The sequence below is a fragment of the Calidris pugnax genome, unplaced genomic scaffold (genome assembly GCF_001431845.1).
Source record: "Calidris pugnax isolate Ruff unplaced genomic scaffold, ASM143184v1 scaffold407, whole genome shotgun sequence".
NCBI lineage: Eukaryota > Metazoa > Chordata > Aves > Charadriiformes > Scolopacidae > Calidris > Calidris pugnax.
The window spans coordinates 1,350,973-1,374,475 of record NW_015091179.1 but is presented as its reverse complement, the minus strand read 5'-3'; the positions used below and the strand labels follow the sequence as shown (position 1 = coordinate 1,374,475).

The 23,503-nt window shown below is 46.4% G+C and overlaps 2 protein-coding genes across 2 annotated transcripts in view; one reads left to right on the top strand and one right to left on the bottom strand.

The window, feature by feature from the left end:
* The window catches only part of NT5DC2 (5'-nucleotidase domain containing 2), a 28,936-nt gene extending 6,905 nt beyond the window's left edge, over positions 1-22,031 (top strand). Inside the window, exons 2-14 of the mRNA XM_014959473.1 lie at positions 1,217-1,401; positions 2,204-2,278; positions 4,249-4,304; positions 6,025-6,118; positions 8,776-8,904; positions 11,921-11,981; positions 12,927-13,029; positions 13,544-13,645; positions 16,739-16,820; positions 19,879-19,965; positions 20,422-20,562; positions 21,111-21,175; positions 21,671-22,031. Coding sequence (XP_014814959.1) covers positions 1,217-1,401; positions 2,204-2,278; positions 4,249-4,304; positions 6,025-6,118; positions 8,776-8,904; positions 11,921-11,981; positions 12,927-13,029; positions 13,544-13,645; positions 16,739-16,820; positions 19,879-19,965; positions 20,422-20,562; positions 21,111-21,175; positions 21,671-21,932 — 1,442 coding nt within the window. The 3' untranslated portion in view covers positions 21,933-22,031. The remainder of the gene's footprint in view (positions 1-1,216; positions 1,402-2,203; positions 2,279-4,248; positions 4,305-6,024; positions 6,119-8,775; positions 8,905-11,920; positions 11,982-12,926; positions 13,030-13,543; positions 13,646-16,738; positions 16,821-19,878; positions 19,966-20,421; positions 20,563-21,110; positions 21,176-21,670) is intronic.
* Positions 22,032-22,971: 940 nt separating this feature from the next.
* STAB1 (stabilin 1) overlaps positions 22,972-23,503 on the bottom strand; it is a 58,778-nt gene continuing 58,246 nt past the window's right edge. The window contains exon 68 of the mRNA XM_014959408.1: positions 22,972-23,037. Within this exon, the coding sequence (XP_014814894.1) occupies positions 22,972-23,037 (66 nt within the window). The remainder of the gene's footprint in view (positions 23,038-23,503) is intronic.

Sequence of the window (23,503 nt, the reverse complement as noted above, 5' to 3'; positions counted from 1 at the left end):
ACTTGATTTTATAGCAAGGAAGCTCTAAAGAACTGTCACAGGTTAAGGTAGGAAGGGAAAAAAACATCCTACCCACTGATGCTGTGTAGGATCTGGAAAATGTCTGCACTTTTCCTATCATTAAAAGGGAAAATTACCTATCTTTAAGGAGGGAGGAAATGTCTCCTTCCCCTCTCTGTCCCCCCGTGTGGATGTGACCAGGCAACCTACTACGGGGAACTATTTTTATTGCTCTTTCTCTTCTTGCAATGGACAGTTCTTGTGGAGCGGGAAACCTGGGGAGGGTCTGTTCCTGTCTCTCCCATTGTAGTGCAGCTAAAGCTCTCTGCTCTCCCGACTGGCTCTGAAAAGGGATATAGGGGTACTTCAGCTGCTACGTCACTTAACCCCCATTTTCCCAGTGGTCTGGGGACCAAAGTGTTATTCACAAGCATCTTGCACAGTAACCTTGTTTTGAAGATAAAAAACACATGCAAGGACTGAGCTGTTTCCACAGCTGTTTATCAGAGGAAAGCAGATAACTTGTTGCTGCATTAAGCACTCCAAGAGCAGAGCTTAATGTCTTGGCTTTTTTTGTGGTTTTTTTTTTACATTGTGTTGATGTTTGTACAAAATCTTGTTTTATCCTACTGATTAATAATAATATTAAAAGTCCTAATGATACCTGTGGGATTGCTCTGTGAAGTCTGGCTGCTTCTGAGCAGAAAAAAATGCCAAAAGGCAAACGTTAAAATTTCTCACTTCAAATAATCTAGATTTCTCAGAGAAGAGAGTTAGCCTGTTGCCTTGCTCGAGTTTTAAGTGAGTGGCACATGTTTTTCTGGTGATTTATTACAACTACCCTTCATGCTGGTGAGTCTGCTGAAAATGTGGCTGCTGTGAGCTAGAAACCTGACACTTCAAAATCTCTGGTCTGCTTTGCTTCATGTAGGCCAGAGACCCGAGGACATTGTTTTGGGGCTTCCTGACACAAAAGGTCAGTTTAACTGTGCAAGTGGTTAGCATCATCGCCAGACGCAGCCAGAGGTTTCACAGAGTGTTTTTTCACAGGGAGGATTGTTTGAGTTGGGTTAAGGGCAGCAGCCTTCGGCAGCTGCACTGTGCTCCTTTGCTGCTGCTGTGTCGTACTTCCAGCTGCTGTCAGGCCCAGAGCGAAAAGTTGAAATTTCAGTGAGCCTCTCAGTTTCTTTAACCTCTCCCCTTTCCCTTCTCTTAGATCTCCTTCCACCAGGAGTCTGCAATCTCCTCAACCCGGCCGCTATCTACGCTAACAACGAGATCAGTCTGGGAGATGTTGAGATATATGGCTTTGACTATGATTACACGTTAGCGCAGTATTCTAATTTGCTACACTCTATGATTTTCAACACCGCCAGAGACATCCTAATAGAACAATTCAAGGTAATGATGTACTAAGAATTTCCACTCAATTAAGCTTACTGCTGTCTTGGCGACACCCCAGACGTGCTTGCAAAATGCCACGTTGTACTCATGTGTCAATTACTTGTTTTATTGAGATAAATTTCATGTTTCACAATCTTTGATTGCAGAAAGCTTTGTCTCTATGTGGAATTAATTTCCTTTGAGACAATTTACCATGTTCTACATTCCTGAGGTTTTATAAATATGGAGCAGGAACCTTAGTCTAGAAAGGTCTGGTCTGTTTTACGTAACTATGGAAATAATGCCTACAGAATTGCTGGTTTGAGGTACGGGTGGTGGATAAATGTGAACCATAGGCCCATACTGAACCATATGGGACTTGACACATCCAAGTCAGTGTGGACGATGCTGTATAGCATGTTCAGTAATGGATACCCTGTTTGCAATAGGTGACTGGTCTGTGCATTTTCTTCTTGTCACGTTTTTCTTTTTAGAGGGACTCTGCAGTGCCGTTGCTTTCCCAAATACATGCATTGAATTGAGCTTACCAGAAGTGTCCTCGCTGCCCGAGTGAATCTGTTACATTTTCACTAGTGTCCCTTACATGAGAGAAACTAGTTTTGGGGATCCTGATCTCTTATGTCTTTCTGCAGTCATCCATTTACTTTGTTGAAGGGGCAAAATTAAGTGCACCTGTTCCTTGTTCAGTTTGTCCCCGGGGTGAGACAACTAATAGGACTAAGCCAGCTCAACAGGTGAAATGATTTTGTTGATAAGCCAATGCTTATGCCTCTAATGATGTTTCTGTCTACCTTGCCAGTATCCAGAAGGGCTTGGGAAGTATGACTACATTCCAGGGTTTGCCATACGTGGACTTCACTATGATGTACAAAAGGTAAGCTGTACAAAGTTCAGTCTCCTGGGCTTTGTCTTCCATTGTGTTATGTTTTTAGTGGAAATACTTTCTGTCATTGCTTACAATAACATCGATCACCAAACCGTTAGTGAAGTATGTAGTCTGGGTGGCCATGCTTTTCATTGTGTGCGTCCTCCTTCCTTTTAAACTTTCGAAGGGAATGATGTCTTTTGTGTTTGCATAGCCTCTAGCAGAATGGGACATTCTAGCAAAGACCTCTGGTAAACATCCTTGCCAATTTAAAAGTCATTTAATTCCACAACCTAATTAATAGAAAACTCAGCTTGTTTGTGTGATCATTTCTGTCTTTCAGGAAATTTAAACAACAAACTTCAATCCTGCATCTACAAGTACTTGCCAGGAGCAGAAGCATTATGTCTTACTCTAATAATAGAAATGACTTGTCAGGAGAATGCTTTAGGAAGCCTTCCCCACCCCCCACCCCGAATAATAGGACTGCCTGGAAAAAGATCCAAGCTACTTGAGATGCATGCTTCTTAGGAGCACAGGCAAGCAAAGTGCAAGCATTATTAGCTTTAACCCTTTTCAGTATTTTGGACCGATTCCCTGAAAGCCTGATGCCCAGTGATGTAATGCCGGCTGCTGCAGCCATGCAGTCAGGTGGGAGCACAGCAGGGAAAGTTGCTTCACTGTAGTAACTTTTCTTATGCTAAGCTTTGAGCAAATTCAGGGAAGCAGGCAGCACAGGCTGGAGAGTGTGTGTTGTTCTCCAGCAGTGGGGAAAAAAAAAAAAAAAAGAGAATGAAGAAGAAAACTATATAGAGTTTTCTTGCGTCTTTTGTCATAACTGAGGTGACAGCATGGCAGCACAGTGCTTGTGTCTCTGACTTCACAAAGTAAGAATTATATCTGTGAGAAACTGAAGTTTCTTTCTCTATTTAAATCTTTGGCAGATATATCAGAGGATATATCAAAGGATATATCAGAGGTGACTTGCCTTGCTATCTTTGGCAGATATATCAGAGGATATATCAGAGGTGACTTGCCTTGCCGAGCATAGGGCCCTGTGAGTGAGTAGTGGTGAGAACTCTCTTTTCTCAGGATCAGTTTGCAAAACACATGAAAAATGGGGTAGTGCCTGTCCAAGTAAATCTTTCAGTGTATTTGCCTGCACTCCTCACGAACTAGTGAGAGGTCTGCCCACGGTGTAACAAGCTGCACTGATATGGTATCATGATAAAAGAAAGTGCCTGAAGATTGTGAATGCTCCGTGGAATCAAAAATAGTTTGATGCTGTGTCCTTATTTGAGTTGCAGAGCAATGTGAGTTAAGTGTGAGGCTGCTTTCTGTGCCCTGAGAACTTGGGTTACGGCTTCGGAATGATGGATGGAGGAGAAGGGATGACTCACAAATAGAGAAGTGTGATACAAAAAAAATCTCTAATATTACCAGCTTGGTGTGCTCATGAACATCTTTGCTTAAATGTCTGTTGGGGAGTGATGGAGAGGAGAGCTCTTGTATAATGAAAATGACTGGGTGCAGCTGCGCTCTGAACCAAAACTTGTCCGCTTAGTTCTGCTTAAGATAAATGTGACAAGAAATAGATCTCTTGTGCACACAAAGCTCCTTTGGAATGTGTGTGCTTTTGGAAGGGAGATAAGAAGAGACTGTCTGAGTCACAGAAGCATTATTCTCTCAATTTTTCAACTGTATCCCTGTCCACAAACTTTGGAGTGTAGCAGACAGTGGTATTTCAGCTCATAGAAAGATGATCTTTTGCCAGAGAGGCCAAAAAAAAAAAAAGTCACAATATGAATAAGTGTATGTAAAAGTGGCTGGGGAGTAAGTGCAGCTCAAAGTACATTGATGTGGGATGTTTATATTGAATTTTATTTCCTAAATGTCATTTGTGTGGAACTTGAAACTTAAATAAGGTTTCATTGTAAACCTACTCAATTCTCAGAGTAAATGTCTATCCTTTATCGCAGAGTCTTCTGATGAAGATCGATGCTTTCCATTATGTCCAGCTGGGGACGGCATATAGGTCTGTTGGTTCTGAAAATCATTTTCTAAATGCCCATATATGCAAAGGTGGATTAATAAATCTGAGTGTATGTTCATGGCATTTTTTTTTTTCTGAGCAGAGCACAGTCTTGTCTGGCTTATCCTGTTGGCACTTGCTTCAGGTGCTTACCTGGCACATAATTGCAGGGAGTTACTTTTCTCAAGCTTTCAAGCCAGGTGTGGGTGGGAAGACCTGGAGCTTTTTGTAGTGGTTAATGACACAGCTGGTCACGTACTCTGTGTGATGTCTGAGTTGCAGCTGCAGTGTATCTGGGTTAATGTCTGTGAGCAAACAGTGCAACTAGGAAAGGACTCCTCTATATATGGTCCACGTACAGGCCTGTCTTCTCCAGGCAGGAGTATATCCCAGCAGAGGTCTGCTGCGCCTTGTCACAAAGCTAAGAGGAGAGTGGTCTGGATGTGCAAATAAAATCTTAAAGCAGTGCAGATATGTCAATAAAGTAATGATGCCTCGGAATCTGGGCTCCATTTAAGGCCTAGTTTATCCTGTGTTTCCTTCTCTTTTGTTGTTCTCCAAGGAAAGTTGGGTGTTTTTTGGAATAAGTGTCTGAAAGAGTGCTGAGCGAACTTTTCTCCAAAAAGTTGTGAGATTGGAGACTGGGAGAAAACCTTACCGCAAAGTGCAGTGGTGGTGGTGTCTAAGAAGTAGTAATTAATAATTATTGGTAGCAAAGCTCCTGTAAATCTGTGTTGTATTTCCTGAGCATGGAAACCAATGTTTTTTTTTTCCTTGAACTGTGCCCTTTTGCTGTTAAGCTTCAGTTACAGTAAACACTCTAAGAATATTAAAAAGGGAGTTTCATAATCAGAGAGAATTGGCTTCTTTGAGTGCTAGCTTTTGAGAGGGGGGTAGGGAAGGGTAGGTAGGTACTGCCCCATATTTCACTCCAGCTTCATAAAGAGATTTTTAGCTAAAACGCGTTTAAACTCTTTTCCCTATTATCTGTTTGTAACTATCCTTCTTGAAGTGCCCTTTTCCTGAAGTGTCCTTTGCTTTTGAACACAACTGAGGCAACTTTTAACTTCTCAGAGGCTGTACTGTGATTGAATGGGGAAGGAGAAAGGGAAAGTTGCTGACTGCTTGAGTAAACAGCTGTCAAAAATTGTGCAAGAGGCAATACCTGCAGCAGTCAGATAACCTGATGTCAACGAACGGTACAGCTTATAGCCATACCTGATATTATGGTGTTTCGAGGAAAAATGTTGAACGGTTTTAGCGAAGAATTGTTTTGCTTAGGAAAGCTGAATAGGGAAGCTCTTTCCCTACACCTTTGTGTTTAACGGTAGATATACCTCTTGGTAGCAACCTCTCCAAACCTACAGTTATCCAGTGCTGCCAGAGTCAGGTCGTGGGGCCGATTTGGTGGGGCAGTCCTGTCAGCAGATTGACAGCATACAGAGAGATTCCACTGTCTGAACTCTCTGTTGGAATGTGGATAAAACCCCTCAATTAACTTGAAGGGGCAAACAAGGTATCTGAAGATTGTCTTGTGAAAGATTTTATGTGCATCTTAAGAAACCATGGAGCTTTCAGGTTCCTCTGCCTATCCCTTTTGTGCAAAAGAAATTTGTGGCTTATAGAAAAGAGCCTGTTTGTTTCATCTTCTCTTTCTCTGTAGTTTGTAGCTCTTTGCAGATTGGTGATTATTGACAAACAATTTCTGTTGTGTTGTGTCTAGAGGGCTCAAACCAGTGCCTGACGAAGAGGTGATCGAACTCTACGGTGGTACGCAGCACATCCCCCTCTACCAGATGAGCGACTTCTATGGCAAGGTATCATAAGCCCTTTACTGCTGGGATGCAGCAGCTCTTCTAAGAGCTAGGAAAACTGAGTGAATTGTATGTGCATGTAAATGACTCCAGCCTCCCTTGGACTCCAAAAGGCTCAGTCCCTAGTGAGCTGCAGTGTGTGTTTTTGTTCTAGTGGGAATTTGCCCCAGAGGTTATTTAGCAGTTTAGCATGTGAAAGCCATCTGAGAAGCATTCCTAAACACCAGGGCTATTGGCCTAGAGCTGAATGGCTCTGAAGACTGATAGGGAGATGTCCCCTGCTTGTTCCTTGGCCAAATCTAGCTCCCAAGCTACAAGGGCAGCCTGCTGTGATGGTGTTTGCAGTGAGTTGTGTGGGAGGGCTTCTGTGCGTGTAGCAGCAGGGTGCTCCCAATGCCTTTGTCTCATTTGTTTTGGGTAGGGATTTTTTCCTTCATGAACGGGGTCCCCCTCCACACCTCTTCAGACCTACTCAGTGGATATTATTCATAGGGTTGGCATCCATGAGTTTTAGGCAAAAAAGCTTACTGTCACAGTAAAGGACTGCAATCCTGTCTGTAAGAGCTGTAGAAATCCTTTGGTTGCCTGAACTAGAGGAAGTTAGGAGATATTTTTCTTCCTTTAGTGTCTAGTGTGATGCGGTGGGCGAGTGGGGCCCTTCATATCCCTTTCCCTTCAGAACTGCTTTGTTTCTTACCCTTTGTTAGTTCAGTTGCCTTAGGGGAAACTGGAAGAAGAAGGGCATGCTTCCTCTGGTAATACCCCTTTGAGTCTGCTGTGTGAAGTCTCAGCAAGGCCACTTTTTGATTTCTCCCTCTCTCTCTTGGGAACAATTAATCTGAGTGGTTGCTTTCTGGATAAGTGTATGCTCTGTTTATAGCTCAGTGTTGTTTCCAGCTTTGAAATAGGATGTTTCTGTTTAGAATTTGATATGTGTCAGTAAACTCTGCTTGATTAGCCTCCTGCTGTGCAACTCTCCTCTCTCTTGGCAAACTTGAGATGATTTCACCTTTCTTGTAAAATAATTGTAAACACTAAATTTGCCTCGAGTTGTGGCCTTTTGTAGGATCAGGTGCCTTTCTGTGCTGCTTCATACATACCAGGTGTTTTCTTCTTTCCTGTGGTTAGCATTGAAAAAAATGGTATAATGTTTGGCCACAGTAGTAGGAATAACAGCTTCCTCTTTAAAAAGAGGTGAATCTCCTCTCCTAATAATGTAATGAATGCTGGAAATTAATAGCTGATCCCAAAGAGAACAACAGCATGTACAACTAAGGGTATTTGCATCCAGCAGAACTGTGTCTGCTGTAAGGAACTCAAGGCCACTAAAAGGAACAGGGGGAGGCTGTACTTTTCTTGTAGGATAATCATGCAAGGCACAAAAATGAAATCAAAATTGACATAACATTGAGCATTTAACTGTCTCCTCTATGCTTACAGTCTTGAAGGGTGGGATAGGTCATTGCTCTGCAGCACTCTGCTAAATCCCATACCTAGTGATTTCAGTAGGAAATGCCTGTCTGTGTCCCTCTTGCTTCTTTCCCAGAATCCCTGAACAGGAAAATAAAAGTGGAGGCTGTTTTCAGGAAATTTTGCGTTTGCTAGTGAGAGAAATGTTCCCTTAGGAACCACACATCAAAATGGATAAAAGTCTTGATAGTTGCAACTTTCCAGCTGTCAGTCATGGATTGCTCAAAGCTTATGTGCACAGGCATGATGTGGCTGGATTGCCAGGGCATCTCTGGTGCCAGGTTTATTGAGAAGTCTTTGCACTTCCCAAATTGCTTTCCATATACAAGACCTTAGTAACTGTCCCCTTGGCTGGTCTGGCCCTTCAGCAATGAAAGATGAAAAAATTAATTCCAGCCTCAGCTTACCAGTGAGACTCACCATAGTCCTCTGGACGGGTGGTACATACCAAGTAAACAAGATTTCTTTTACTGGAAGGCCTGTCTGGAGCCAAAGTTGGCTGTTGGCCTGCTGATAGCTTTGTGATTGATAGGCAATAAAAATAGCAAATGTATGGGAGAGCTGCAGCAAGAGTGCAAGGTTGGGATTTAATTGTCCATTTCTTCTTGTCTGCTGGGTGGGCTGAAGTTCTTTTTCCTCTTCTTTGTGCCCACTCTGGGTTTTCCATGGTGACTGAAGGGCGGATGGGCATTGGCAAACTGCTTGTTGGAGTGATTTTTGCATTGCTGTGTTAAAGCTTACTGGAATGTAGTAGCTTTGGTGCCCCTGTGCCCAATGTTACAGCCTGAGCAATGGGGCACCTCCAGCACGGGCCATGACTGCTTCTGTAGCAGAGTGTTGTCTGTTGGCATCTCTGGTAATGCCAAGAGGCCACATGGGAAGCAGAGGGTATGGGGTTGAAATAAAAGTTAGTGTCTAGGACTGACACCCTGCTTCCTCCACCTTCATCCCATGGTGTTGATGATGCTGGGTTTGTTTAATGATTTCTGTGAAGGAGAAACCTCTCTCTTGTCATTGGGTTAGTGTTTTGGTTGAGAAAAGAGAGCTACTTGCTGAGTGTCTGGGACTTTCCACATCAGTGTTTTTGTTAGCCTCGGATGTAGTTCAGATGGTAATGGTTGATATGAGTTTGTTTGTTGGTTTTTTGTTTTTTTTTGTTTAATGTATCTCCTTCATTTTTTGCTTTCCAGGGTCCATCACTGAAGCAGTTTATGGATATTTTTTCTCTTCCTGAAATGACGCTGCTCTCATCAGTCATTGATTACTTCATAACTCATGGCATTGAGTTTGACCAAGTGCATCTTTACAAGGATATATCGGTAAGTAAAAGACAGACTGCCCCATAGCTCATACCACATCAGAATTGTGAGCTCCTTGGCTCGTTAGCACTGATGAGCTCTGCTATACCCAAACCTAAGGGGTGTTAGTGAGTGGCCAAATATGACAGCGTTGTTGCCCCTTTGGATTAAAGCATTGCCAGGGAATATTCAAAGCTGTGTTTTCAGAACATGTTAGGTTTCTGTCTGTACTACAGAGGTGGTGTTGCTGTACATTATCTCTTGCAGGAGTGCCTAGGCTGGTTAGGTTGAAGGTCCTTCAGAGGGAAATATGCCACAAAGCTTGTGTAAATGTTTTCTGCTTCTGCAGACTTTTAAGCTCCGTGTTTTCCTGTTAATATCTCATTTTCCAAAGAGGCTTGGTCTGACCGTGTACCAGTTTGCTTTATACAGCAGTTGTTGTGAAACATCTGCCCTTGCCTGCCCTGAGAATCTACCCCTTCCCTTTGCAACTACAGAGTAGTCTGATCCTTTTGGGGTGTTTTCCAGGGTGAGACTGTTGCTTTCAAGAGGCAGTTACTCCAAGGTGCTAACTGTGCCTTCCAGCTTCACTCCTGGTATTTGAGAGGGCTGTGAGGGATTATCAGCATTGTTAGGGGATACTGTTTGACTTCCAGTTAATGCTGTAGACAAGGTGTAAATGCTTGAGATTGCTGCCTGGGGTGTCTTCTGTTGACAGATGATACATCTTCCTTGATAGCCAAGCCCTAGTGCATGCCTTTTTCCACGGAGAGGGGTTTTTTGATTTGTACCTGTGGGAATCTCATGCTCATCCACTAGTAGCAGCCCATACATACACTGTTCAGGCTTCTTGTGAGGGAAATGGAGCTCCAGGTCTGTGCTGTTTCTTTGGTGATAAGGATCTGCTCTGACAGCTTTGCTGCAGCCAAGGATTACAGCTTACGTTCTGACCTTCTGTTAGAGCTTGATAAGAGCATGTCAGCCATAAGACCTTACCATGTTTCTAGGGTGTTTGTTGTTGCAGTTGTTTTCACTCTTTGGGTGGGGAAAATGGGAAGAGGGGATAGGGCTGACTCCCAAGGCCTTTTGTTAAGAATGTCTTCTGAACCTTCTTTTGAGGTGAAAATAGACATGTTGCTAATAGAAATCTTGAGAGCAGGTGTGTGTTTGCCACAGCCTGACACATGCTCAATGCAGGGCAAATGGTGTGCTTAAGGCCCAGGACTCTTGAGTGCTAATCTGGCATTTGTCTTTGCATCCTTTGCTGAAGGATGTGGTTATTTCTGAGCAGCAACTGAGGCAGGCAGAAAAGAGAGCTCCAACAGAAAAATCTGTGCCAATACCTGAAATCTACACTGAAAAGTTGGGGACTGTCCTGTGCTGTCACCAGCAGAGTGCTTGATTTCTTTTCTGTGCAATGAGGATAAACAAACATTTTTGCAAAAATTATCCCTTTGCAGGACCTGAGTGCACGTGCACACAAATGGTTTGCAGCCGTGAGCACAGGGATCCTTTGGTGCCCACACAGACAGGGAAAAGGCACAGCCCCAGCTGTTCTTACACTGCAGGCTCACCGTGGGTTAGGACATGTCTAAACCTGACACTCCTCTGTAATGCTCAGTGGGAATCCTGATGGCAGGGCTGTGTGTTTGGGAGCAGGTTGAGGGCTTAGAGACACTGCACTGAGACAAAAGGGCAGACCCGGAGGCAACGGTAAAGGTTGAAGCTGACATATAAACCAAGTAGTCCTGTCACACCAGTTCGGTGGCTTTGTTTTTGAGAGTGAGAATGTACAATTTACCCTGATATCCTTTGGAGGAGTTTTTTAGCCCTGTTTGACACCTCCTCAGGCTACCAAGGTTTTACCTGCAGTAGCCTTACAGTTCTTCCCCTTTCTATTTTTTTTTCCCTTTTGGTTCTTTTGAATTTTGGGCAGTAGGGATTTAGAAAATGAGCACAATTCTGCTTGCTTTTTGTTCAAGTTCTTTCCATTAAGGCAGACACTTGGTGTGATGTCACCTCTGCCTTTTTACCATTCAAATCCATATTTCAAATGGAAAGAGACTCCTAAAACTTTTTTTTGAAGAGGTACTGCCTCCTTCTTCATTGTCCCCCATCTAAGTTGTAAATTCTGGGTCAGTGGCGAGTGTGGGAATCCAGTCAAAAAGGGCAACTCCCAAAGGAGCATGTGGAGTGTAACAGGGATTTAAGGGTCCTGGGGAAAGGCAGCATTTGTTTACCTGTCTAAAATTGTCAGGGATGAAAACAGTACAGTTAAAACAAGTGTTTGCAAAATATGTTGCTGCTCTGGAAATGGTTTTGTGTATCTGGCAATTCTCATTGGATGGAGACTTGGGAAGAATCTCAGTTGGGTGTGTCCAAACATGTGTAGCATCTTGGCCTCTGGCCTGGAAAACAGAGGATATTTGGATGCCCTTGACAATATCTGTTTTAACTTGCGTCCCTCCTGAAAAGTGGGCAGCTCTGTTTTGGCAAAAAGCCCTCACCCTCCTAGAGGAAGCTTCCCCTGTGCCCATTGACCATCTGGGGCCAGGAGCTGTAGCCCTCTGGCCTGTGGGGAATGTTTTGGAGTCACAGATGCTCACCTCTGCTGCTGTTCACCTCGGCCACGCTCTCATCCTCTGGCTCACATTTGGCAGAGCTTCTGCAGGCATTGGGAGGAAGAAAAGCCAGCTAGTACAGTTTTGGGGCAATAAATGGTTTGGAGTTGGACCGTCTTGATTGCCTTGGTAACAGTGGGTTAACATGTGCTGGTTTCCAGGAGCAGGAAGGAAGCTGTGCTTTTTCCCCTTGTATTGCATCGGCTGAGCTAGTCACTGTGTTCTTCTTTTTGTCATGTTGGTGAGCTTTGCTGTACAAGGTGCCCTGCTTAGCATTAATGAAGCTTCTTCATTCAGCAAGAAGATGGGATGTGTCATTACTGTATTGGCCCTCAGTAGTGGCAATAGGTTTGCATGCTGGGAAACAGGAATGCCATATGTAAAACTGAAACTTTTTTCCCTGCCCTTTTCTGTAGGATGCCATTAGAGATGTGCATGTGAAAGGAGTGATGTACAAATGGATTGAAAAAGATCTGGGTGAGTTGCATAGAGCTCTGGTGCCAAATCCATTTTGATGTGTCTTACTACGTGGCATTCTGTGTAAGATGTCTGTGTAGGCCCTACATGCAGTCACAGAAATCAGGGGGACACAGAACTTAATTAAATGCTTGATTATGGCATGCCTAAAGGCTGAGGGGTAGAGTGGTGTTAAGAACCAAGTGGTATTTAGGATCAGTTAGAGGTTTTGTTTTAACGGAAGAAACAACTACCTCATTGCTTGTGTTTCTGTTTTCCTTCATCCTGTAAGCAAGGGGTGATGGTCCTTGGCATGATGTGAACATGCAAAGGCACCATCTAGGAAGGCTTTCTGGTAATTGATGGAAAAGAAAGCTCCTGGTAGCAACATGGCCTGGAGTAGCTGTGCCTGTCCCTTGTGATGGTTTGGTGTCGAAAATGGAAGGAAATGCTCAGCAGCTGATCTCCCTCGCACAGGTTCCTGGAGGAAGGGCTGGGTTCCAGCTGCGGGCAGAGGTTCTGGGCTGGGAGTGCCAAATAAATGCTAAGAAAGGAACTGAAACTGTGCTGCAGTGTAAAGCAGAGGGATGTTCTCTCAGGGTTTCCTTCTCAGGCAGTTTTTAGCTAAGGTAGTGTCTGGGGGGGTGTCCCATTCTAGGTTCTAAAGGGTTAAAGGCAGGCTTCCAGCACATAAGGGTTTCCCCTCCTTTTTTTTTTTTTTTTTTTTTTGCCAGCCTTTTCAGTTCCTCAGTCTTTCTTTTCCCTCTAGATGGGATTGATGAGGAAGGCCGGAAGGCCTTTTGTCACCATGGTGGTGTACTACCTGCCTACTTGAGGTGGATCTAACTGAGGCCTTTTGCATCCCTATTGGTATAGGGGCTAGGTTTGGTTTTGTTTTTAAATAAATGTGGCCGTGACTTACACCAAAAGTTTTTGATTGATGATGTCTGTTTTATTCTGGTATAGAACAGTATATTCTGCACGGGGATGAAATCTACGCTGTGCTAAACCGCCTGGTGAACCACAAGAAGAAACTCTTCCTCATTACAAACAGTCCCTTTAGCTTTGTGTGAGTACTGTTATTGCACATCAATGGGTCACCACAGCAAGAGCTGTGCAGTCACTCTGCATAGACTCACAGGTCTCTCCTGTGAGCATCTGAAAATTGTACAGTAGATGGTTTTGTGGCAATGGTGATGAGAGTGCTCTCTGGGAACTGTTTGTGGTGAATGTTACACTCCACAGCTCCCTCTACACCATTGACTCTCACTTTTAGAAGAAGAGTAGAGGCTGTGACTGGCCACAACGTTACAGAGCTGCCACTTTGGACTACCTCTAGCAGCTTTTGCTGCATCACAGACTTCTCTGGACTTCCAATGGTACAGGAGAAAGGGTGGGACAGCTTGAAATGGTCAAAGCACTACATCAATCCTCAACGCAATGAGACAGCCTTGGGGGATCCATAAATCTCTCTGCTTTCTTCCCTCTTACTGAAATAAATTTAAGACAGACTGTTGTAAAGTTGCAGTGTTGGGTGAAAAAGAGTACTAGGTCTGTTAACTTTTCTGTTCTTTTGCCCTTAGGGACAAGGGAATGAAACACATGGTTGGCAAGAACTGGCGGGACTTATTCGACATGGTTATTGTGCAAGCTGACAAGCCCAACTTCTTCACTGATCGGCGGAAGTATGTGTCCTGGGGCAATCCTGTGGGTCTGAGGTTTTAGGCCCCCTTCTCTGGAGTAAATAGTTCCTTTTACCTTCCAAAAGAGTGCTGGTTTTCTAAGCATAATCTAGGTCCAGTAGGCATCCAGTCTGCTGCTGCCCTCTCGGATTCTGAGGAGATGAAAACTGACCAGTCTGGGAATAAGGGGATAGAGTGGGTAGTGCCAAGCAGAAAACATGTTTCTAAAATTGGCTGTCTTTTAAACCTCTTCAACAGGAGGTATGTATGCATAGAATATAGCACTTTATAAATGGTAAAATAGTATGTGCTGTTTTTTTTTTTTTTTTTTTTTTTTTTTTTTTGCCAGCCTTTTCAGTTCCTCAGTCTTTCTTTTCCCTCTAGATGGGATTGATGAGGAAGGCCGGAAGGCCTTTTGTCACCATGGTGGTGTACTACCTGCCTACTTGAGGTGGATCTAACTGAGGCCTTTTGCATCCCTATTGGTATAGGGGCTAGGTTTGGTTTTGTTTTTAAATAAATGTGGCCGTGACTTACACCAAAAGTTTTTGATTGATGATGTCTGTTTTATTCTGGTATAGAACAGTATATTCTGCACGGGGATGAAATCTACGCTGTGCTAAACCGCCTGGTGAACCACAAGAAGAAACTCTTCCTCATTACAAACAGTCCCTTTAGCTTTGTGTGAGTACTGTTATTGCACATCAATGGGTCACCACAGCAAGAGCTGTGCAGTCACTCTGCATAGACTCACAGGTCTCTCCTGTGAGCATCTGAAAATTGTACAGTAGATGGTTTTGTGGCAATGGTGATGAGAGTGCTCTCTGGGAACTGTTTGTGGTGAATGTTACACTCCACAGCTCCCTCTACACCATTGACTCTCACTTTTAGAAGAAGAGTAGAGGCTGTGACTGGCCACAACGTTACAGAGCTGCCACTTTGGACTACCTCTAGCAGCTTTTGCTGCATCACAGACTTCTCTGGACTTCCAATGGTACAGGAGAAAGGGTGGGACAGCTTGAAATGGTCAAAGCACTACATCAATCCTCAACGCAATGAGACAGCCTTGGGGGATCCATAAATCTCTCTGCTTTCTTCCCTCTTACTGAAATAAATTTAAGACAGACTGTTGTAAAGTTGCAGTGTTGGGTGAAAAAGAGTACTAGGTCTGTTAACTTTTCTGTTCTTTTGCCCTTAGGGACAAGGGAATGAAACACATGGTTGGCAAGAACTGGCGGGACTTATTCGACATGGTTATTGTGCAAGCTGACAAGCCCAACTTCTTCACTGATCGGCGGAAGTATGTGTCCTGGGGCAATCCTGTGGGTCTGAGGTTTTAGGCCCCCTTCTCTGGAGTAAATAGTTCCTTTTACCTTCCAAAAGAGTGCTGGTTTTCTAAGCATAATCTAGGTCCAGTAGGCATCCAGTCTGCTGCTGCCCTCTCGGATTCTGAGGAGATGAAAACTGACCAGTCTGGGAATAAGGGGATAGAGTGGGTAGTGCCAAGCAGAAAACATGTTTCTAAAATTGGCTGTCTTTTAAACCTCTTCAGTTTTGTCATGGTCTGGGCTTAACTTAGATTTTGGGGGCTAATAATGTACTTAAATCTTTAGAAAGAAGAGAGCTGTGGAATGGTGTGTGTGAGAGCTGGCCACTTCGTGGCTCTAGGTCTTGAGAGTGTGCCAAAATCTTTCCTTTTCCTGTTCCCCACAGCAATATCATGGGGTTTGGTTTATTGTTTTGCTTTGGGGTTGGGTTTTTTTGTTTGGTTGGTTTTGTTTTTATTTTTTTCAGTTACTGGATACATGCTGTTTGGTAATTGGCAGCTCTGGAAGCCTTTGTACGTGGCAGCTGGGTTTTGTGGTCATTTAGGAGCTGCAGAGGGACTAGCTGAGAGACAAGCTGCTGTCCTTGCCTTGCTCTTTGGATTATTTGCTTTGGGAACTTGTGTCTGCTTTGTTGTCTCAATTTATGACTGACCAGGGATTATTGCCCTTGAGGGAGAGCTCTATTCTTTCCTCTTTATGTGTTTTCTCCCTCTATTTCCCAGGCCAGTAGCATAAACTGGAGTAAACCTACAAAACGGCTTTATAAGCTGTGCTGACTTGGCAAAGCTTTTCTTCATGGGATGTAGGGGAAGTGTCTTACAAATGTAGCCTGGAGCTGTGATGATCTGGCTTCTCTAGGAGATAAAACCTTATGGCTACGTGGTGCCTAAGGTCCACTCACAGTGAGCCAGTGGAATGATACAGTACATACATCCAAGGTGAGGGGAACCTCCTGATGAGGAGGTGTAGGGAACAGTGGAGTGTTTTCTCTGAGGGAAAATGCAGATGTTCATTGGACACCGCTTGTGGTTGAGGAGCCCCTTGCCTGGGTAGGCTCTAGAGTTCATGGTGGGAGGCTGGATTCCTTCTGCCCTGTGGCAGCTCAGGATCATGCAATACTTCTGGATGAGATTGTTCTCTGCTTGCAGCAGGAGCAGCTTCATACCAAGGCTTTTGATCCCAGAGCTCACAGTTCGGAACTCTTGTTCCCATTGAGCACGAATGTTCATGGAAGGTCAATTTAAGGTAACTTAAGCCTTGTTTTGCTGCTTCTGTCCAAATGGAAGGTAACCAGGCAAGCCCTTGGGAACAACAGCAGCCAGCTCAGGTCAGCTACTGAGATCAGCACAGAGACTGCTTTATCCTATTAAGACATTCCACAGTCACTGCTGGGCTAGGGCATAACCAGACTGGAATGGCAAACAAAGTGTTTCATGACAAAGTGTTCTTGGCCTTAGCATTTCAGAGAGAGTCTTTATTATTATTATTTTTTCCTTTTCTCAGTATCTGAAAAGCAAAAAGAGTTGTTAGGGATATTGGCATGAAATAGTTACAATCAATGGAAGTTTTTTGAAAAGGTATTTCCCTCTTGCACTTTCTCTTCCCCTGAGAAAATAATGCAGGAGGCCCAGAAGGTCACTTCTCACATAGAGCTTTTATTACAAGTTGTTACATAGGTAAACAAGTTTTCTGATTCAAATGTTGAGGTTGCCGGGTAACAATCGCCAAAAATCAAAAGAAGTTGATGTCTCTCTGCTTTTTTTTCCAGACCTTTTCGAAAACTGGATGATAAAGGCTCACTGCAGTGGGACAAAATAAACCAGCTGGAGAAAGGAAAGATCTACAAAGAGGTAAAATGACCTGAGCGCGTAAGGGATATGAAACAAGAGTCTGAAATGGTGGGGACTCATAAGCTTCCAGTTTTGGAAGTCCCTTGAAGAGCCTAGAATTCACTGGAAAACAGGAAAATCCTGTCAGGGCAGGAAAGAATGACAGGTTCTTCGATCAGTTGCTTGTGGATGTTTGACACTGGTGTTTGAAAAGTCAAAAATGGAAATCCTTGAAAAAAGGGACTATGGCAGAGTTAGAGGGCACTTGTAAGAAGACACACTGTAGGCTGTGTGTGCTGCGCTGGCTGGTGGCAGCGAGAGATGCCCTCTGTCCCCATGCAGAGAGCTCTTGCTGGCCTGGTAGGATGTTCTCCCCGCTGAATGCTTTCAGCATGTCCCTTGGCATGCTGTGGAGCAATAGCCTTGCCATTTGCATGCCTCTGAAAAGTCTTCCAGCTTCTGCTGGGATGTAAGCGTTAGAATAAAGAGTCTTTTTGTGTATTAGAAAACCCTGCCAAGGGTTGTGTTGCCTGTCGGCTTGTGATAAGCTGACCTGAGAATGGTGAGAGATACTTCATGCCAGGTGTGGAAAAGGCCACTCTCCCAACAATCACAGCTTTTTTACAGCTGCAGGAGGCAGAGCTGAAATAAGATACACCAGAACTGCCTGGCAGGAAAACCTTTTGTCTGCAGCTCTGAAAGTTTCCACCCAGCTGCATGTGGGGGTCGTGCTGCAGAAAGCTGTGTAACAGGATTGACTTATTCCATCCAGCTCAAGTGGGCTTGGCATTAGAGATGGAGGGCCAGGGACAAGGAGGGAAAAGACAGAGAAGGGGCAGTTAAGTTGGAGTGTCACCTGCCTTTTTGCCCAGGACCTGTGCTAAGTTCTCTCTGCCAGGCTGTTTTCCCCTGTGGTCGCCCTGTTTGTGTGAGAAGGGGTAGTAAGGAAGCACCCTCTGTGTGTCTTGCAGGGATGCCCCTTTCCCCATCATACACTGAAGCCTTGGCCCTAGGAGCTCTCTTCTGACATTGTCCAGCATGGCCGATAGTGCAGTTTTCCCTTAGCTCTTGTGATGTCCTAATCCTGAAATTGTTGTCCTGGAGGGGCTCCCAAGAGCCTGCTGCTTCAGAGTAAGAAGGCAGACTTCTCTGCAATCTGTGTATGCAAAGATCTTCCACATCTCACTCCAGATTGTCCTCCATAGGGTTGGAAAAGGTGGAATTGTGGAAGAGGGAGCAGAGAAATGAGGGTGATCAAATAGGGACAAAGGCTGGTTCCCATCTCTCTCCCCTTCCTGAAGGACAAGCGTGTCTGAAGGATGGGCTGTTACTCTGGTGAACTTGCTGCTTTGGGGTGTTCTCCTTACAGCTGCTCTGTCCCCTGAGAACAAATAGCCTGTGGCTTTAGGACGGTTTGTTCTTGGTTATGTGAGCTGTCCAGTCCCACGGGAAGAAACTGCTAGTGAGATTATGGTCAAGTAGCTGGGACCTGACCTGTAGTAGAAAAGTAGGTCATGTCCTTGAGTAACGCTGTTGGGAAGCCTCTGGCCTGTCCGGTGGGTCTGTCAAAGTGCTCTGCCTAGAGCTAAGAGCTGGGAACATGCAAGCAGAGCTCATACAAAGTCTCTCTCCCAGTAGGTTAGCGGCTCCCTTAGATGAGAAGGTGCACCTCAGCCATGGGGTTTATTGCTGAATGAAACTCTGCTCTTGACCACCTCCATCCTGTGGCCACAGGTTGTTCACCCAAATGAATGGTGCATTGGGGTCAGCTGTGCCTCAGGGGACAGGAACAAGTCAGCTCAGAGGCCAGACCCACTGCTGTTTGAGGTGACCAGAGCACAGCAAAAGGACCGTCCTCCTCCCAAGGGTTCATTTCCTTGCTTTGCCAGTGGCTTCCTGAGCACCCCTCAAGTGAGCAGCACCAATGTCGTGTCCAAGAAATGTGGAGGCCTGCCTGGCACCGTTTTTTGTGCTGTTAAGGGAAAGCTGCAGCAATGGGAGGCCCAACACTCTGGTTCTGGGCACCCATTGCGGTGCATACAGCACGTTGCTGGTGACCACATGCAGGGCTGCAGGCTTTTGTGGGAACCTGCTTGTGTCTGGGGGTTCTGTGCCTGGGCCAGTGCTGTGGGGTGGGCGTGCTAGGGCTTTCCTGGCACTGGAGACTGGTCGGAGGGATTGCTGGTGAGTGGCTCGCATGGATTGCTTGTGCTGGCACAGTCTGGTCTGCTGGCATTGATGGGCCTTTTCCTTTCCCAGTGGGTTTTGTTTCTGTTGTGACTCATGTGGAAAACTTGTGTGGAGATGAAGGGGGGTCCCTGAAGTCTCCTCTGTGTGTGTATGGATGTTTGGAAAGCCTTATAAGCTGCTCTGTGCTGTAGCTGGTGCTTTGGGGTTTGGTTTGGTTTACTTAGCTGTGAATCTGCCTGGTTTTTTGGCTTGGTTAAGCAGGTCCTGTGAGCGCGTGGGTGTTCTTAAACTTTGGGTTGGGATGGTGGTCTGTGATGTGAGAACCAGCCTCAACTGCTTCTGACTCCAAAAGCCTTGCATAATGGTGCTCACCTCACCTCTGATGCCCCCTGTGAGATGAAATCATTATCACCTGAACCAAGCAACTTCTAAAGTCAGAACACTTGGGGTTCTTTCTGTCCATCACTCAGGCTTTTCTAATTTAGGTCTTTCACTTTTGACCTCTAAACTGCCTCCTTTTCTTGCCTTTTTATTCCATGTAGTCCTCTTGACTTGCTGTGCTCTAGAGGACAGGCCTTCCCTTGAATTGCCTGTTGTGATTGGAAGGGTTTCTGCCTTTTCTGTAGCCTGAGAAAAGCTGAGGGGATACAGGAGGTTGTAACACGGGAAGAAAGTGACATAAGGCAGGACAGGACAGAACCCTCTGGGTTTGGATGGTAGAGGAGCAAGCAGGTTGACATCTCATGAAAGTGCTCACATGTGTGTGTGGTAAGGTGGCACATCCGGTTGCATTGACAGTGCTGTTGAAGTGGCTGGCCAGTACCATGCCGTGAGGGTGGTGGCATTTGGCCTGTAACCACGTTTCTCTCTCTGCTCCTTTTACTTACAGGGTAACCTCTTTGATTTTCTGAGGCTGACGGGCTGGCGTGGGTCCAAAGTGCTCTACTTTGGTGACCATCTGTACAGCGACCTCGCGGTAAGTGAGAAGGTCTCTGCTCTCCAGTGAGGTGGGAGCAAGCCCGCGTGGCTGCAGCTGTGTTGGAGAGCAAGACAGGGCCCTGCTCCGAGTCCTCAGGTCTCCAGGATGCTCTGCTGGGGTGCTCTGCAGGCTGATGCTTTCGGGGCACCTACATAGGCATCCCCAAGCTGCTGCAATGCAGAATCAAGTAGTGAAGAAAGGACTCCTGAAGTGCTTTTTGTGGGTAAAGAACGTCTACTGGTCTGTGACTTCAAGAGCAGTTTGTGTGAATCGGAGGTTTCTCCACAGCTGGTGGCCAGGCGATGGGTGTTACCAGCATGACCTGGCCTGGGCCATGGACGCCTGTCCCCTGAGAATCTATAATAGGAACAGATCACTTCTAGGAAACAGGGTTGTGTTTGGCTTTCAATCTTTATGTTGAATTCTTGATTGTTTTTTCACCCTGACCTCTAGGACCTCATGCTGCGTCACGGCTGGAGGACTGGAGCCATCGTTCCTGAACTGGAGACGGAGATTCGGATCATAAACACAGAGCAGTACATGCACTCCCTGACCTGGCAGCAGGCTCTGACGGGGCTGTTAGAGAGAATGCAGGTAAACGCTGCCTTCTGAGTCTGCGGTTTGGGCTTAGCATGGGAATAGCATGGAAATTATTCATGCTTGTAAATACTTAAAGGGTGGGTGTCAAGAGGATGGGGCCAGTCTGTTTTCAGTGGTGCCCAGTGACAGGACAAGAGGTAACAGGCACAAATCTGAACATAGGAAGTTCCATCTAAACATGAGGAGGAACTTCTTTATTTTGAGGGTGACAGAGCACTGAAAGAGGCTGTCCAGGGAGGTGGTGGAGTCTCTGTCTCTGGAGACATTCAAACCCCACTTGGATGCCATCCTGTGCAACCTGTTCTAGGTGAACCTGCTGTGGCAGGGGGGTGGACTAGGTGATCTCCAGAGGTCCCTTCCAATCATTCTGTGATTCTGTGATAGGGCTATGAACCATTTTGCTTGTGTTCTCAAAAATATGGCCTCTTCCTTGTGCAGTGGACTCCTGTGTGGGTTTGTGAGTTACAGTGGAAACTAGGGGGAGCCGAGGTGTGGTCTGCAGGACTGATGCAACATGGTGCTTGCTGCTGTTGTCTTTGCAGATGTATCAGGATGCAGAGTCAAAGCAAGTATTGCTGGAGTGGATGAAGGAGCGTCAGGAGATCAGGTGCGCATTGTTCTCTTTGCTCATGGGGTCCCTCAGGGGCTCTCAGGCCTACAGTGGGTTTGTTTTGTAACACGTTTTGGGGACAGTGGTGCTGCAGCTGTTGGCCTGTGGTCCTCCCTGGTGTCCCGTGTCTGGAGAGGGATGCAGCAGTGCAGCTTGAGAGCTGGATGGGTTTGAGGGCAAGGTGGGAAAGGGGGAGGTGATGTCACCCTGTGCTGGGTGGGGGGAGTTGATGGACTGCTTGCTACTGCAGCTCCTGGCACTGTGGGTGGGTTCCTGCCTGTAACAGGTAACAAAGAAGAGTAAGAGTGTGGTGAATATTCATCACAGTCTCACTGCACAGGTGGGCGCTGCTCTGCCTCCCAGCTTGGGTGGGAGGGGTACTTGGGGTGATGCCAAAATGTCTTTTGGGAGCGAGGTGGCCCAGGGCTAAAGGATTGGAGAGGAACCTGGGACCCTGGCCGCTTACCTAGAGCACCATCTCTTTCCTCTCAGGTCACTGACGAAGAACCTGTTCAACCCCCAGTTTGGAAGCATCTTCCGCACCTTCCACAACCCCACGTATTTCTCTCGACGGCTGGTGCGGTTCTCTGATATCTACATGGCTTCCATCAGCTGCCTGCTGAACTACGACGTGAACTTCACCTTCTATCCCCGGCGCACCCCTCTGCAGCACGAGGCCCCGCTCTGGATGGATCAGCTCTGCACAGGCTGCATGAAAACCCCCTTCCTGGAGGAGATGGTGCACATCCGGTGAAGGGCCAGGTACCCCGGGCAACAGCAGGAGTCTGGACGTGGGGCCGGGCTGCTGGGCCAGCAGCACCTCTGTCTACCACTAAAGGGCGTTTGACACTTACGTATGTGTGTAGATGGTGTGTTTATTCTTTTCCCTTCACTGGCTCCATGCCTTTCCCTGAGGTGTTTTGCAGGCTGGACAGAGGATGGGCGCTTGTTCTGCGCCTAAAGTGAGCTGCAGGGGGTCCTCTGTAGGAGTAGGTGAGATGGAGAGCCAGGGCTGGTGGTGGGAAGCTACTGCTCCCTGCTCTGTGCCCACAGACGTGGCTCAGAAACGGAGTAATGAGTCTCTGGTGCTTGGGGAATGCAACCCATGTGAAGTGTGACCAGGTGTGTCAGGGCTGTAGGTGCCCCAGGATCCTTGGGATCTTTGGTGTGAGTGGTTCTGCAGGTGGACAGCCAGGGGACAGGCCTGCTGACTGGGCAACCAGTGAAGCACATCAGGGAAGGCATCACAGATGACAAAGTATGTGATCTACCTGGCAGCCCTCAGCCCCAGTCCTGCTCCCTGCCACACTGGTCTGTGCAGCTGGTGACTCCAGTAGGTAACTGTTAGTCGAGTGTGCAGAATGAACAAGTCCTGTGTGAGCGCTGGGTGGGAGCAGGTCAGAAGGTCTAAAAATAAGTGGTTTGGGGCATGCTCAGTTTTTGAGTGAGTTTAGGGCCGTGCACTGTCAGTGTTTTTGGGGTTTGGTGCCAATACTTTGGCAATTGATGCGTTATGGTCGGTTGTGACTTGCAGAGGACCATGTTCAGCCTTTCAGAGAAGGTGCTGGTTGTCAGCAGAGGTGGTGGCCTTCTACCTGTCTTTGCTGAGCTGTGGCCTAAGTTGTGTGGAGGGGCTGGTGAGGGTGTCCAGTGAGGGGGTGTATGAAGAAGTGCTGCTGGGTGTGGTGGGTCAGAAAGGGGAGTGTGGTCTCCTGAGGAGGAGGAAGAGGGAAGGTGTTAATAGCGATGTCAGAGCATAGAGGAGACAACGATGGAGACCAGGCAGGTCAGAGCTACTTCAGGATGTGAGGTGCAGAAAGCAGGTTCTTCACCTGGTTTTGGCCAGGCTTCAGAGTCCCCTGAGGGACAGGCAGGGCGCTGAGGAGGGGTGAAGGGGCAGGGGTTGTTGAGAGTTTGTGGGACCTGGGGGAACAGGAGACCACCATGCCATCAGGAAGCTGGGGGTGTGGAACGCTGATGGCTATGGGAGGAAGGTAGAAGTGGCATCCCTAGAGGGTGTGTGGTCTGTGAGGGCCCCAAAACTTGCAAGAGATGAGTAAGGTGGCTCCACTCACTGGAGAAGGGGGGACATAGAGGGGCAGCTTGAAGGCAGAGCTCTTGGTCCAGGCTCTGGAGCTGGTGGGCCACCCACCTCCTCCTCTCCTGAGCCAAGGGTGATAGTACCAGCTTGCTTGTGGGGGCAGCTGGTGTTGAGGGGAGAGATAGGGGAGAGAGAGAGGGAAGGGAGAAGGGGTGCAAGTCTTGTGCTGGGTCTGGCAGGCAATGGGTGAGCAAGTGCAGTGTGTGTGTATGATGGGCCTTCGG